General features: G+C 40.2%; 1 protein-coding gene across 2 annotated transcripts in view; it reads left to right on the forward strand.

Annotated features, from left to right (window-relative positions):
• The window catches only part of CDK6 (cyclin dependent kinase 6), a 274,513-nt gene that overhangs the window by 243,813 nt on the left and 13,716 nt on the right, over window positions 1-16,984 (forward strand). The window contains exons 5-6 of one of the 2 annotated variants that reach the window (XM_072651508.1): window positions 8,909-8,959; window positions 14,775-14,910. In XM_072651508.1, coding sequence (XP_072507609.1) covers window positions 8,909-8,959; window positions 14,775-14,910 — 187 coding nt within the window. The remainder of the gene's footprint in view (window positions 1-8,908; window positions 8,960-14,774; window positions 14,911-16,984) is intronic. The other variant, XM_072651509.1, reaches the window with a different exon arrangement.

The raw sequence follows: 16,984 nt of genomic DNA on the forward strand, positions 1-16,984 counted from the left end.
TTGAACAAACAGATTGACTCCTAAAAGCTAAAAGCTGGTCTGGCCAGTTCCATTAAAACAGTGGCACACAAAGGATTCCTATAAGCATTATCAGTCAACCAATCAACTAGTATTAATTAAGTGCCTACTGTGTGCTAGATACAGTGCTAAATGCTGAGGATACAGGGACAAAAAGGAAACAGTCCTTGGTCTCAAGTACACAGAGACAGCTTGTACACATACAAGTAAATAAATGATATATTCAAAATAAAAACAGATTCATTTCAAGCAAGGAGGCAGTAGCAGCTGAGAGGAGCAGTGAAATCAGTAAAGGCTTCATGTAGGAGGTGGGGTTGGGGCTGAGCTTTGAAGGAAATTTGTGATCCTAAGAGGCCGAAACGAGAAGCGTACATTCTAGGGATGGGTGATAGCCTATGCAAAGACTAAGAGGATGTAGAGTATAGGAAGGTAACTGAAAAGCCTGCAGAGTTGGCTGGAGCCAGGTTATGGAGGGCTTGTAAGTGCCAAACAGGAGGTTGGATTTGATCTTAGAGATAATAGGAGGTCACTGGAATTTACTGAGCACTTGGTCAGATCTGTGCTTTAGGAACATCTACTTCAGCAACTAAGGCAGGATTCCAGTCCAAATGAGGACTGAGAGAATGGAAAGGTCACGAGAGAAGAGTTGGGAACTAGTATAGAAAAATTCCAAGAACTGAATGAATAGAGAGTGAAAGCTATGAAGGAAAGAGACTAACTTAAAAGGAGAATAAACGGGGTTAAAATTGGAAATGGGGTCCAGTATGGATAAAGGAGTTCCTTGGGAAATAATTTATGATCTGTAAAACCCCTTTGTTCCGCTAAACCATTAGTTAACCATACTCAGGAAAGCCAGAAAGCATATACATTTTAATAATATTTAATTTTTTTTCCCTACTTACATGTTAAGACAATTTGGGGGGGGGGGCGGTATTTGGGATGAAGTGACTTGCCCAGGGTCGCACAGCTAGTGTCTGTGGTCATATTTGAGCTCAGGTCCTCCTAACTTCAGACCTGATGCTCTGTCTACTACACCACCTGTCTGTACCAAGACAATTTTTAATGTTGTTTTTTTTTAACTTTTGAGTTCCAAATTTCCTCCCTTCCTTTCTCACCTCACCTCTACCTGAGATAGTAAAAGTCTGATATAGGTTATACATGTGCAATCAAAGCACAAATATTTTAAAAACTGTCATTTTAGGTAATATATGATGGAATACAACTTAACCTATGGTGGTATTCTGTGTTACACAAGGATTATTTTTTAATACTGATAAAAATCAGGCGCACTGAATAACTTCTTTCATCGTGTTGCTGATGCAGTTGATTTTTCCTATTTTGTCATTTTGTTTTCAAAGCATGGAGAAGGGAGACATAGAAACTCAACCAGTAGGATAACTGTTTTTCAAAGAATATCATTTTTGCTTGTTTATCGCATTTAAGAATTAATCAAATCTGTCTTCCAGTGTACCCGAGCCTATGGGCTTACGAGAAGGTTTCTTTTAAATGTTTCCTTTCGATGTGGTGACATTAAGAACCCCTATGGTTGTCCTCACCATGGATACCATGTTCACAGGCAGAAAAATGTTTTTCTTGGTCCAGGTTGACCTGGTTTCCTAAAAGGATTCCTCGTGTTCTCTAGGAGAATTTATTCATTTATTCAGCAAGCAAGCATTTACCTAAGTGCCTACAATGACCATGGCAGAGTTCTAGACTCTTGAGTTTACAAAGAACAAAACAATAGCAGACTTCCCTTACCCTCAAGAAGCTTAGGCTCCACTGGAGTCATCTCCTTTGGAGACCCCTGAGCCAACCTTTGGAATGCCAAAAGCTCAATAACAGCTCCCTGAATTTCCCTAATCCTAACTTGGCCACCAAGTGCTCTTCTCTTGCAAAAAGAATCTGAGAGGGGACTTCAAAGTCTATCTAGTCCGACTTGAACCTGACCAAGAATTTTCTGACAGTATCTGTTATCTGTGGTCATCAAGCTGTGTCTTTGAAGGCATAAATAAGGAGCTAATCTGCTACTTTAGGTTAGAATACATTCCTCAACATGGAGCCCAAGCCCTTCCTTCTCTGTACCTTTCACTCATTACTCCTGGTTCTTCCTTCTTAAGCCAAGCCAGTCCAATCCAATTTCCACAGGGCATCCCTTATAAACACATGGAGACAGCACATTCCCTAACAAGTTTTCTCCATTCCAGACTAGTCATCCCCAGTTCCTCCTATGTCATCATCTTGAAACCCTTCACCCTCTTGGTCCCCATCCTGTGGACGTGTTCTCATTTGTCTGTATTTTTTTTGTTGTTCCCATCTTGCCATTTTCCTCCTTTAATTCTTCCCAGCTCTGCTGTGTTGTGATAGAAGAGTAAGGCATGTCAGCCTTGCCAAAGGCTTTGGGTTTTTTTTTTAATTTTAGCTATATGTTCATGTAGAGACAGAACAACATAGCCTAGTGGATAGAAACCAAGATGGAAAGTCAAAAAGACCTGGTTTCAAATCCCACCTCTGATGCACTCTGGCTACTTGTCCTTTGGGAAAGCAACTTCTGATACTATAGTGGTGTCAGACTCAAATAGAAAAGGATCCCTGCCTATGCATATTGACTTAGAAAATTACATATTATTTATATTCTATTGTATTTTTACTTACTTCCCAATTTTATATTTTATTATAAATTATATATACACCTATATGTATGTGTGTATATTTATTGTGAGTATATGTGTATATATGTGTGTGTGCATATACATATATATGTGTAAATGTGTATATATTCCAATTACTTTAATCTTATTAGAACTGAACTGGAGAGGAAGAGCATCTCCTCTTCTTCCCTACATCACTCTCTAAGACCCTTAAGTAGGGTCTACATTGGTGGAGGGGGGGTTTCCTCATGGGAAAGAACCCTGTCCTCATGAAATCACAGGTTCTGTCCCTTACCCTTTCTATCTCTCTGTCTCTGTCTGTCTCTCTCTCTGTCTCTGTCTCTGTCTCTCTCTCTCTCTCTCTCTCTCTCTCTCTCTCTCTCTCTCTCTCTCTCTCTCTCTCTCTCTCTGTCTCTCTTCCCCCTCCCCCCCCCGGCTGTGGATCACACACCCAGCATGAGGTCAGATATTTCCCCAGTGATCCCCAAAGGAAGTGATTTGAGTAGATTCCTTTATTTCCCACTCCCAGTGAGCCATGAATGAAAGGATATTAAGTATATACACATTTTCACTTAAATGCACTCATTCATCTGAGGAAAAAAATAAATGGAAATGGCCTCATTGGCATTTCCCTGTCTGTACGAGTATGTGTCCTGTTTGCCTCCCTGTTTGTGTTATATAGCCTAGGCATTGGGGCAGTACCTAGAAATTGTTTTTTATTCATACATATATATGTATGTGTGTGTGTATAAATGCACATCTATACACACATATATGCATAATACACACACATACATATATATAAATATACATATGTATGTATATGCGATTTCAAAAACTCACTATGAGCACAAGTAAAAGGCAGCTGTCTCTCATGACTCCTAGTTGGCCATTTACCGTGTTCACACAAGACTTGAAAAGGGATACAGTTGGATCAGATGCTAGATTTGGGTGTAAGAAGACCTAGATTCAAATCCTGCCTCTAACACTTATTGGGTATTTGACCATGGGCAAATCACTTCACCTCTCAGGGATTCAGTTTTCTTATCAGTAGATTGGGAATCATAACAATATCTGTATTAATTACAGTTGTTGTCAGGCTCAAATGAGACAATATGCACAAAGCCCATGGTAAACTTTCATGCACCATATAATTTTGTGATCCTAATGTCAGCTGTTGTCAGGACCAGGTTTCAGTAATTACAAATAATACAGGTAGAGGTTTCCATGTTGGCGGCTATCTTCAACCAACTTCTGTATAATGTACCCAAGATTTCTTCAAGGAATGTTATTCATTAGTCATCCTACATTTCCATTGTTCTTCTGAAACTCCTATTGTGGATGGAGACAACTTATTCATAAAACCACTGCAAACCACCTAACCATTCTGATCAACTACAAATTGATTAACTGATTCCAGAGTTGAGGATGAACCTTTGAAGTATAGCTTCTAAAGCTGACTGTTATTTCCAGTTCAGACTGATGCTAGCCCATTCCCTGTTGTCTTGTACCACTTCGTTCACACATCTCATGGGAGTTAAGTGCATGATCTGGCAGAGTTCAGGATGCTCCATGTCAGTCAAGTCAAGACAGATCTTCTTCTTAACCAGGTTCTTGGTTCCTCCCAACCCCACACACAAGGTCATCCTTTCCTGCTCATTAGACAACAGTCACAGGTCATCACTTCCAAGTTAGAAGAAGGGCTTTGAAGTCTATAGCCCATCTAATCCAACCCCCTCTTTTTACAGACATGTAGCCTGTGATCAGAAAAGGCAAAGAGATTCTCAAGTTGCTTCCAACTCTAAATCTACAACCCTGTAGTCCCTCAGTGCTCTAAAATTTTGCGATTCAGCATCAACCTGGAGTGGTGATAAATTTCTACGGTTAAGGAAAAACAATTCCCAATTCCGGCAATGACAAAGCACCAACTGGCACCCAGACCACCAAGTCCTTGAAATATATTGAAACTGCAAGACACATAATTACAGAGTATTAACTAGGGTGAACAGACCAGGAAAAGTAAAGAACCAGTGAAATAAAATGTTGCCTTTCTTTTAAAAACTAAATATCAGTGAGACATCTTTTAAAAAATTAAAAGAACATGCTTAAATTCCTAAGGATTTTTCTAGGTCTCAGTCCAGGCACTATTGATAATGACCTGGGTTCAAATCCCTCTTCTGACATGTACAATCTTTGTGACCCTGGACAAGTTGCTTAACCTTGTAATACCTTAGGCAACTCTTTTTTTTAAAAGGTAATTGGGCTTAAGTGACTTGCCCAGGGTCACATATAATTAATAAATGTCTGAGATGGGATTTGATCTTAAGTCCTCCTGACTCCAGGGCCCATGTTCTGTCCACTGCACCACTTAGCTGCCTCAAGGAAACTCTTTAAGATCATACCATCAAAGCTGTTGCAGACCTTCTTAAACAGAGGGACTTTCCTTTACAGAAGTTCCTGATCCAATGAAACCACAGGTCTGATGCCACCAAAAATTTTTTTGTTAAAGAAAGTAGTTAATGCAAATGATGTTCAGGATGCCCAATGCAGTATCCTCAGTACTGAGTGCCATGCATTATGCATGTGAGTACTTAGCAAGTATTTCTTGGTTAATTATTGTTGATCATACTAAGCTTTTTCTGATGCCAAGGACCTAGGGTTGAGAATAGTTATATAGTTTGGTTTGACCAGGTTTTGAACACTGGAGGTGCTGAATGAAATTGACCATCACCAAGGTTTTAACAGAGCTGGCTGTCCTCACAAGCCAAGCAGGTCTGGACAGAAGTAGAAAATGGAAGATGATAAACCTTGCCTCACTTAATGTGTCATACCTCTGGTCTTAATCATTTGGGCTATTGGCATTGGGTGGGAGTCTAAGAAACAATGATCTCTGAAGCTTCTATATGACCAGTAGAGCAGTGAAAGAACTGTGTAGATCATTGGTTATAAGCTTGTAATGTTAATGGGATTTAAGATTTTCCCTGCCCATTAATAGGCTTCATGTGGATCCCATTAAGAGAAGCTTGTTTGTAGGAAGGCTTTCGTATCTTTTACTAATTTCCAATTAGGCACTGAGTCCCCAGGGTTGTGATGCCTTCCGGTTCTGAGAAGTGTATATATACTCTGAGTTGGTATATTGCTTTGGGGGGGTTCACGTATGAGGAGGACTGTTTGATTCCCTGGTCGAGACTCTGAGTAACTATGTTCAGATCCTCTCCTTTCCCACCCCCATCCCCCTGCTCAGATGTAAAGGCTCTCAATCCAGTGATGTATGTAAAGCATATAGCAATATTATTTTGAATCAAGCAGTAAAGCCCTGTCTGTTGGTCTTTATTTCTCTGCTTATATTTTCTCTGAAGTTCAGGGTGCTGACTTTTCCACTGAACTAGTGAATATAGTTTACAAAAGATTGTTGACACCTTAAACAGCTATCTTTCCTAGTAAAACAAATGTAAGAACTTACGCTAGCAGCCATCCCAGATGTGCTAGGGTGCTTGCTGTTACAAAACCCTATAAAAGAATTTGGGTTACCTATAGAAATCTCTTAATTCCTCCGGGAAGGAGGTTATGCAAAAAATGCTATTGATCAATTTTGATCCTGTTTATTAGCTTCTCTGTTCAAGGAGGGAGTAGGCACATTTCTTACAGACCTAGGTCATGAGGAGCTATATTAGTTTGCTTGAATGGTAAAATCTAATTACATGGGGCCTTTTTACCCCAGAGAAAGGCAGAAGGGTTAACTAGAATGATTAATGAGTCCCATTAAGTATAGCTTCTAATACCATAGGAATACTTCTTTATCTCTATCTGGTCTGTTCTATTTCCCAGATGGCCAGAGTCTGCTGATCCTGAATTGGTGCATTTGTTAAAGAAAAAAATTACAGTTGTGTTAACTGCTTCAGTATAAAACTCCACATGACCCTCACTTTCTTGGGCCATTCAGGATCAGCCTATAAAACTCTGCATCCAAGGTGTACTACATTTTTCTCTAAAACCAGATCTGATATGGAAACTTAGGGTGATGGTGGTAAGGTAAAGATCAGCGGATAAATATACATACATCTTCAGTGTCTGTTGTCTACCGGATTAGTTTATAAACTTACGATAAACCCCTATAGCTAGGTCAGTGTGAGATGCTATCACTGTACTTGGAAATCTAGGACAGGAGTAGAAGATAAGATTGGACTACTGGAATTTAGATCAAGCTCCTCAAATATTTGTTAAATACTCATGTGCAAAACATCATACTAGGCTGAGGATACAAAGGTAAGTACTATACAAATACCTGTACTACAAGGTTGAGTAAACTAAGTGTAAAGGAGAGGTATGAGCAAAGGAATATAAGAAATTTGAGGAGGGAGAACTCACTTTTACCTGGAGGTAGGGTAAAGAAAACTTTGTTGAGGAAGCTTTGATTACCTTAGGTCTTTAAGGAAGGGACTTAAGAAGACTTTTATGGATAAGTTCACTCTAGGCACTGGGGAGAACGTGAGCCAGAGCAAAGAGATGGGTAGAAAATTTTGTTAGACTTTGTCTAAAATGCAGGCCCTATTAAAGAGAGTTATAGGAGGTAAGAATGGACAAATAGGTTAGGGCCAGATTGTGAAGAGTTTTAAACCATGATGACAAGTAGATACGGTAAGCATTGAAGAACCGCTGAGTGTTTTTAGTAGAGTAGTGCTTTGGTCATAAAAACAGAAAATTGGGGATGTTATTTGGGCAGTAATATACAAGGTAGATTAGTAGGTACCACAAGTAAGCAAGTAGAGATGAGAGTCTGAAGTGGGATGGCTTTGGTGGAAGTGGAGAGAATGGATCAACGAAGGGCAAGAGACATTGACAGCCTATCTGCAGAAACTCCCCAAGTGTGGCTGAACAAGATTAAAATGTAATTAAGAAATGTTTAACAAAATAAATAAAAATACAATATGAGATAGATAGTGTTAATTTGTGGTTTTCTAAGTTAACATGCCGTCCACTGGGATCCTTTCTAGTTAAGTTTGACACCACTGGTTTAGAGAGAAGACCCTAGAACTTGAAACCAGTTAGAAGATTGGGGTTCTTGTCCTAGTCTAGGGGGCTTCCTGAAGAACATGGTCTCAGAACTAAACACTGAATAATAAGATGGTGGATTAGCTAAGAAAAGACTTTAAAAATCATGGGAGAACAGTGGGAGAGGTGGCATGGCAATGAGCCAAAAACCAGAGAACATGGAGAAACACAAGAAAATTAGTTTGAATAATTCAGAGAGAATTGGTCAGGAAATAATGAGCAGGACAAAATAAAGACATATGTAGGATGCTAGAGGCCCAAATGTGAGTTTCATATTTTAAATGTCACTGTAAAATTCCAAATTGGAGACCAGTGTGGGCAGAGCAGTGCACATAAAGACAACTTGTTACCATCATCAGTTGAGGGAGGCAATGAAAAAGAGTGGTTTCTCAGGTTCTGGGAATAGAAAAAGATTTAACGACTATTTGAACAAGGAGGAGACATGACAATAAGCCATTTTAGAATAGCCCCAAGTTCCTGTGCTTTAATGATGGGGAAAATTAAGGCTTGAATATAGTTGTATATTGGTCATACATAGATTCTTATTTAATAGATTATAAAATGAACTGCTTTCTAAGGGGCCCCCTGGTTTTGAAAATTGGGAGATGAGTTATATCTTTGGGATGGCGGTTTTATTCTTTCTTGTTTTGTCTTCTGTTTCTGAGAGTGGGTCTCCCTATTTCAGAGAAGGCAGAAGTGCAGTGGCCATGCTATAGGTTTGATTCTCCTACTGACTGGCTCAGGAGTTTTGACCTGCTCTGTTTCTTGCTTGGGCCAGTTCACCCTTCCTTGGACAGCCTGGTGATCCTCCACTCTTGGTAGCTCACCAGATGGGTACCCAATTTAGTGCACACACCGGTTCAGCTTAGGCCATTAAAGCTCAGAACTCCTGAGCTAAAGCAGTCCACTGACCTCAGTCTCCCCAGTAGCAGGGATCATAGGTATGCCACCACAACCGGCTCTCCTTGGGTTTGAAAGTGCGAGAGGAGGTGTTGTAACATCAGCATTCGTTGGGCTAAAGGACTCACTTATCAAAATTGCTTACAGAATACTTCTGGAATGCCCTTTTGCTCCTTCAGTTATCCCTTTTGTGAAGAATATTTTTCCTGCTGTTCAAAGATTATGATGACAATAGAAATGAAATATAATATGAGAAAATTCCATGCTTAAATATTTCTTTATTCTTTTAGGCCTCTTTTTCGTGGAAGTTCAGATGTTGATCAACTAGGAAAAATCTTGGAGTAAGTAATAACCCAAGTGTTACGTCAGTGAAAATCACAGTGGCTTTCATCTGTTGTCCATGAAAATAAGTGTGTATCTTGCCTCCATATTCAAAAATTCTGTTGCTGATGGTATTAGTAATTGTGCAGCATAAAAGCCAAGTCAAATATTGGGCGCATTGCGGGTGGGGAGAGGGGAGCCCGTATGTGGAGCCCATCAGACCTTGGCCTCTACCCCTTTTTCCTATGGGAAGTGTCTTGCCCATGAACTGGCTGCCCTGCCTTTGACTATTACAAATACTGTCAATGCCTTTGCTGCTCCTGTTCCTCAGGCACCATCACTGGTCAACTTTATAATCTTGACCCTCATACAAGCAAGGTTCAGCCTTACTTGGGGCTACCAAAGTATGCAGTCCCACAGAGGATGTTAAATATTTTTGTAAAGACTCATGAGTTCAGTGTAGAAGGCTTGAGAGTGGTATTCTCTTGACTTAGCCTTTTCTCTTTCTCCTTTCTTTAAGCATTCCAGTATAAAATTCCAAGCATTTTACCTTATAACAGCTCCGTATGCCTCAAAAGTATGTATTCTCAGTTAGTCAACAGCATTTCTTAAGCCCCTGCTATTTACCAGAAACTTTGACAAGCATTAGGGATACAAAGAAAGATGAAAGGCGGTTCCTGCTCTCAGAGAGGTCACAGTCTGATGGAGGAGATGATGTGGGAGCAACAGTGTACCTAAAAGGTGTATAAAGATAAATTGGAGGTGATCCACAGAGGGAAGACAGTGGCGTTAAGGAAGATGAGGAAAGGCTTCTTGTTAAAGATGGGATTTTAGATGAGACTTGAATGAAGCCAGAAGGTAAAGACGAGGAAGCAGAGCATTCTAGGTATGAGAGACAGTCAGAGAAAAAGGACAGAGTCCTTGTGTAGAGAGCACCAGAAAATTACATATGGTTCCCAAGGCCTCTCTGCGTAGAGTTCTTAACCTTTCTTGTGTCGTGAACCCCCATGGCAGGCTGATGAAACTGATGAACTTCTCCAGAATAACGTTTTTAAATGTATAAAATACATAGGATTACAAAGGAAACCAAATATATTGAAATAGTTATTTTTTTAAGAAGTTCACAGACTCCAGGTTAAGAACTCTGACTTAGAGAAAACACAGCCTTTCCTGAAACTAAATGTACTGAACACTGAAGACCCTCTGTTTGTTTTCCCTTGTCAATGCCGCAAGTCACCTGATGATGGTATCTGGCTACCAGTCTTTTAATTTATCAGTCAGTTTAATATTGTTAGTGGATGAAGCCAGTGAGAAGGACCAGAAAAGAAATTTGACAAAAATCTTTGAAGTCCTTAGGCTTTCAAATCTTCGAGCGGATTACCATTTTGGCCAAATCCTGGCAGCTCTAGGATGCCGAAGGGGGATGGTGGATAGTGGTAAATTTTTCAGTATTGTTCCTTTGAGGTGTGTTTTTGCTCTTTGGTGTCTGACACTGGCTCATGAGACATTAAGGTTCTAATTATTACCCTTAATATGCAGGCTCCAAAGGCCCTAGCAGTCAAAAGAAAGGCCAATACTGCACCCTAGTGTCATGTGCAATGTACTTGAAAAATTCTTTGCCCCTACCCCTGTAGGCCCCCAGCTGTTCAGTCTGTAGAACTCTGGGTACTATCAGGCTTGCCAGGGTGAACGTAAGCTGTTAAAAACTGTAGTCAGTTGTCTCAATGGTGCAGCTTGGTACAAGGTCCTTGCCGTGGGCCTAATCAGAATGTCAGAGCTCTCCTACATATAGGCAGTGCAATTTCACAGGAGACTAAATAACTTTTACCACAAATTGGAGGAAAGGGGAAAAAAATCTATTTAGGTATCCCTAAAGAGATAATGTAGCTTGGTGAGTTTCACATTTTACATCTCCTTGAAAAACTGAAAGCACTTTTTTGAAGGCTGTATTCTGAGTGGTTTTCTTCTCTAACATGGTTTTAAGAGAAGCATCATGGTTTGGTGGAAAGAGGCCTAGACCAAGAATTAGGAGAATTGCTTTCTGAGCCTTGTCCCTGCCACTGACCTTACTGGAGGATCTGGACAAGTCAGATATTTCCTTTATCTGTGTTTCAGATGATGATGTCCATAGATAGATGGATGGTTAAACAGACGGATGGACAGACAAACAGACAGATGGATGGATGGTTGGATGGATGGATGGATGGATGGATGGATGGATGGATGGATGGATGGATGGATGGATGGATGGTTGGATGGATGGATGGATGGATGGTTGGATGGATGGATGGATGGATGGATGGATGGATGGATGGATGGATGGATGGGTGGATGGATGGACGGTCGGATGGATGGATGGATGGATGGATGGATGGATGGATGGATGGATGGATGTTATTGCTATTTCCAGTAGGCAGTGTGTATAGTGACTAAAAGGAAAACATTAGGATCAGGAAAACTAGAGTTCAGCTCCTTCTTCAGGCAACTCTGTAATGCTACACTGATGAAATTCCAGATCTAACAACCCCTACAACTCTCTTCTTTCCCCTCCCCCAGAAAACCACATTGTTATGTACATGGTGAATGTCCTAGCCATGAAGTGGATGACAATAGTGCTTGGTTTTATCTAAACTTAATTCCATTGAGGGATAGTGAAGGAAGTCCTACAGATTATTAAACTGGTTTATATAATATACATGTTACATAATTATATGTGCATATAATTATATTATGTGTATAATATATTACTGGTTTAACAATACATTCTAGACACTGTTAGCACTGATAGGTGATACCTTTGTAAAAGTTGTTAGAAAAATAGCAGATAATTAAAAGCAAAAGGGGAGCAAAATATCTTAAAACTTTAAATTTCAGAAAATGCCCCCTCTCTCCTTCCTCTTCCGTTGGCCCTTCCAGTAAATAAATTCTTTAATAATTCACAGCAGTTCTTAATTCTTTTGTTTATAATTCTGCAATGCTGAACTCTGTTCATGCATGCTCAGTCTTAATAGGTGACACACAATTGCCTACTCACATCTTTGAAATATCAGAGGAAACTACGATTCCAACCTGGTTTTTTTTCATTCTTTTTCTCTTAGTAATTCCTATTCTAGACCTTGCTATCCAAGCATATTTTCATGTAGTTTTAATCCAGTCATTCCTAATCACTTAAGTCCACACACATACATACACGTTTTTAAGTCTTTGATCCTTTCTTTGCTTATCCTGTAATTGTTTGGTTCAGTTGCACCTGAGCAAGGCCAGGTGTAGGGTGTCCTGACCTCAGCACTTGCCACAGGAACACACCTGTACAGGGTGTAGTCATAATGACATTTGCCATGCCTGCCAGGTGAGGTCCAAGGGTCGGGATGTTAAATAAAAGGTGAGGAAGAGGATAATCCTGTCAAGACCCCAAGAATACCAAAAAGCCTTAGAGTGTATCCATGAGAAGATACATTCTTCCATGAAAAAAACATGCTTTCACATATCCATTCAGTATGCCCACACACATGCCTGAGGAGAATGACTTCATGCTGCCAGCTCCATTTGTAAACTATTATTTCAAAGAACTGATGACCAAACATGCTCTTCATCTCCTGACAAAGAGGTGATAGACTCTGGGTGGATGCGACATATGTTATTTGGACATGGCCAGGGGTTCAAAATTCTCAGGGGGTAAGCATTTATACTTTGCAAATCAGCAAGCGCTACAGATTTGATTATTGTTTGCTTTATTATTTAGACTTAGGAAAGTGATAAGAGAAAATATTAATAACTCAGATTACATTTAAAAGTCTGTCTTGCATTTTTGGAGAGCCAGTTGTTAAATATTTGCCAGCATATCCCAGGACATGGCCAATGTGAAAATTTGTTTTGCTTCCCGGTATATATTTGTTACAAAGGTTTGTTGTGGCTAATGTTGTTGTTTTCCCAATGGTGGGGGAGCGGGGTGGATGGGGAAGAAATTTGATTTTTTTATTCATTGAAAAAAATGTAATTTTTTAAAAGTATTTTGGTCTTAATAACCATGAACCCAGTGTTTCTTATCTTTAAAAAGTCCTCCCAATGCCCAGCTTACGAATCCAGAGTCTGTAATGGTAAATGGTTCTTTTCTGTGTTCCTTGATGCCTCTCATTCATCCCTCTTCCTTATAATCCATACTTAGCTAGTTGTTCATCAGTCAATATGATGTCCAAATAATACAACATTATATCACTAATGTGTGCCCTAAAATAATATGTTAAAGGAAGGCAGATGAAATAGCAGTTAGGTGGTACAGTGGATAGAACTTCTGGAGTCAGGGGGACCTGAGTTCAAATCTGACCTCAAACAGTAAGCTGCATGACCCTGGGCAAGTCTATTAACCCTGATTGCGTCAAAAGAAAAAAGAAGTAAATTAGTCCAGCTTTTTAATACAGTATTAATTCATTGGGTTTTTTTGTTTGTTTTGGTTTGGTTTGCTTAATATGAGAAATATTTCTTTCCTGTAGAATTGACGTCCAAGGAAAGGGACTAAGAGTGCAACGATGAGTGAAGTCAGTAACAACAAATGAATGTTTCTTTATCTTACAGTCAGTTCTACTTTATCTAACAGTTCTTTCACCTTGGAATACCACTATATATTTCAAATACAACAGAATTCTTTCCTTCCTAAGAGTAATTCTGGGCACAGGATATGACCTATGCCTTTGGGTCTTCCAATGATACAGCTAGATTTTTAGTATAATTATTCTGGGGATTATGGTCAGACCCTCAGCAACCAAATCAATGGAATAGCATGCTGATGTCCAAAGCGGCCTGCTGTAGTTGAATTTTGAAGATCCGCACATTCATCATTGGTGTGATTGAGAAAAGAAAGTACCTCTGGGCTGTCTTCTCTTAGTCCAGCACCAGTATGGTGAGCCTCACACCCTCCCCCTTTCTTTCCCCCCACCCCAAGCAGGGGACCACCAGGCTGCCTAAGGAAGGAGTGAAAGGTGCATGTTGGAAACAAAACAGCTCAAAACCTCTTACTGGTCATCTGTGGGATTGGGTCTGTGAGTAACCACTGCCCTTTCAGCCTGGGCAGGATAGGAAGATCTAAGTGACTTGGTGTATTTGTCTCCATTTTAAAAGGCATATAACTGTATCTGAACATGTTCTCCTATTATTAAATGTTTGCAGGTTTCACCTCCAACAATTGTAAATTGACAGCTTATATGGAATCTCTTATACAACATACTACTTATAATGGTATCTCTCACTAAAGTATTTCAGCACATTCACAGTTCCCTAGGAGTATTACCCTTGACTTCTGTCTCCTGTGACCCCAGATCCATACATGTCATCTAGGAGGGTAATTTGGAATCAGAGAGGAAGAGTCAGAAGGGAACTCAGAAACCATCATTATCCAACCCATTCATTTTACTGATGAGAAAAAGAGACCCAAAGAGGTTAATGACTTTGCCAATAAGTTTCAGCAGATATTTGAACCTCCAGCCTTTCTTTCCAGAGTCAGTGTTCTTTCTTTCCACAGTACCATGCTACCTCCTATTTCTGTGTTTCTGACAGAAATGAAATTATTCATGAAGACCCCCTTACCACTCCTAAGTGGTCAAGTCACATAATCTTTTCTGGGTCTCAGTTTCTTCATCTGTAAAGAGAAGGAGATGGTCTAGAACACCTCTAAGGTCCCTTCTAACTTGAAGTCTATAACCCTACAGTGTTCCATTCTGGACATCAGACTGCTTTCTTTTTAGTCTTAAACTGAAGAGAGGAAAGGGTTAAAATGTAAGCCAGGTGCGTGTCCACTAGAATAGCGGCCAAAACTGACATTCCTATTTATCTTTCTTACAGCGTCATTGGACTTCCAGGTGAAGAAGACTGGCCAAATGACGTGGCCCTTCCCAGGCAGGCTTTTAATGCAAAATCTCCCCAACCAATCGAAAAGTTTGTAACAGATATTGATGAGCTAGGCAAAGACTTACTTATGGTAAGTTCCCCCTGTGTGCAAGCAGGTCGGATCAGAAGCACAGCAGACTTGTAGAGGGTGGGATGTGTAAGGGCCTGAGGAGCCCACCGACTCTAGCAGAGCCAATTCTGGGGATATTAGTCAGGCAGCAGGTCTGGATTCATATGCCAACAGACAAACAGGCTTTGCTTTTTCTTTTTTAAATATGTAAAATTTATACAGGAAGAAAAAAATTCTGACAGTATTTTGTATCTGCCTCCTCTGCACACATGAGGGAACTAAGTGGCATAGAGGACAGTGTTGCCTTAGAGTCAGGAAGCTCTGAGTTCAAATTCCTGTCAGGAACTTACTAGCTTTATAACCCTGGGCAAGTCACCTAAATTGCCTGCCTCAGTTTCCACATCTGTAAAATGAGGATGATAGTGATAATAGTATTACTGCCCAAGATTATTGTTAGGATTGAAATAACGCTTCGTTTTGTAAATCTTAAGGCACTAAATAGATGTTAGTTGTTATTATCATTATCATAGTTTTTATTATCCCTGATGTCACTACTTTCAGCTCTGAAAAGCATTCAGATTCTTGGCATGAAGATCTTTGGAATCATCTAACCTTAAAATCATCCTAGATCTGGAGCTGAAATTTAAGTGGCTTATAGTTCATCTGGTCCAATTCTCTCATTTTACAGATGAGGAAACTGACGTGGTGGGAGATAGTAAATTGCCTGTGGGTATTCAGCTGATAATAGGAAGGCCAGCATCCTGTGGATCTAACTTTGGCCTCTCAGTCAATACTGCCCCTAGTTGTGTATTGAGTGGAAGGCCTCTGTTCCCAGTTTGAGGCTTTATAAATTGCTGTACACTGTACAGAGAAGGGGTAAAATAGACCTTCTCACTGTGGGAAGAGACCCGGTTTTGGAATCAGAGATGTTTCTTGCTCCTAGTGAGACCTTGGGTAATTCACTTGATCATCTCTGGGTCTCAGTTTCTTCGTTTGTAAAATCAGAGAGTTGGACTAAATGCCCACTGAGATCTCTTCTATTCCTAAATCTACAATCAGGCTCCATACATTACTTCAACAAGTACAAGGACATTGGGCTTTGCAGGTACTCTTTTGGGCTTTGCTGCCACTCTTTCATCTCAACCAGAACTCTCTGTTGTCTCTGGACCTCACTTTTCTCCTCTATAAAGTAAAAGTGTTGGTCTGAGCTGTCTCTGAATAATCTGTGTGATTTTGCTGTGTCCAGCGTATGTACTGTGGGCCATGGGACACAGAAAAGTCCCTGTGTCCTAAATGGAACCAAATTTGTATGACTTGGTTTAGGAAAGTCATACCCTCCCAGAACTTCTTGAGGAAGGGCAATAATTGGTTTAGTAATCCACTTATATGTAGCAGTCAGTTTCTGGGACTTTCAGAGTGACCAGTGATTACCCTTCATTAGTGGCTGCTAAAAAGAGTCAACTAAAAACTTCTGACATTTTATCTAAAATCTCGTGTTGGAAGGAGTAGGGCAGAGAAGCATGAAGACCTTGATAAAACAGCCAGATTATTCAGCACAACCTCCACCCATCAGAAGACAGGAGAAGCAGTCAATGCCTGTGGGAGGGGACCCATCAGCTTCCAGGTTTAACTGCTCCCAAGGTTCACTTTGTCCTTCCTTGCCTCCCACACTTCCCTCAAGAATTGCCATCATTCAAAGAGCGTTTGTAGCAAGGGATTTCTTTCCCCCGCTTGAATAGTATTAACCATACTAACCTGTTTATTCTCCTTATTCTTAAGTACATCAGTAGAGCCCTGATTTTCTCAGAGTGGCTGTTCTTTCCAGCAGTCCTGGTGGCCAGAATCAGCATGAGGGTCAAGTGACCAGGGTCCTGAAGCTTAAAGGGACCTGGTAGCACTTATATTCTGTCAGCAGGTAGAAACCACTGAGCTTAGCACTTGTCAGTTCATCAACAGGCATTTATGAAGCACTTACTGTATGCTAAGTACTGTGTTAGGAACTAGAAATAAGAAAGAAAAAAAATTTCCTGTCTTCAAGAAGCTTGTATTCTAATGAAGGAGAAAGCATGTCCAGATGTGAATAAATATGTAGAGA

Source organism: Notamacropus eugenii, chromosome 3, assembly GCF_028372415.1.
Source record: "Notamacropus eugenii isolate mMacEug1 chromosome 3, mMacEug1.pri_v2, whole genome shotgun sequence".
Taxonomy (NCBI): domain Eukaryota; kingdom Metazoa; phylum Chordata; class Mammalia; order Diprotodontia; family Macropodidae; genus Notamacropus; species Notamacropus eugenii.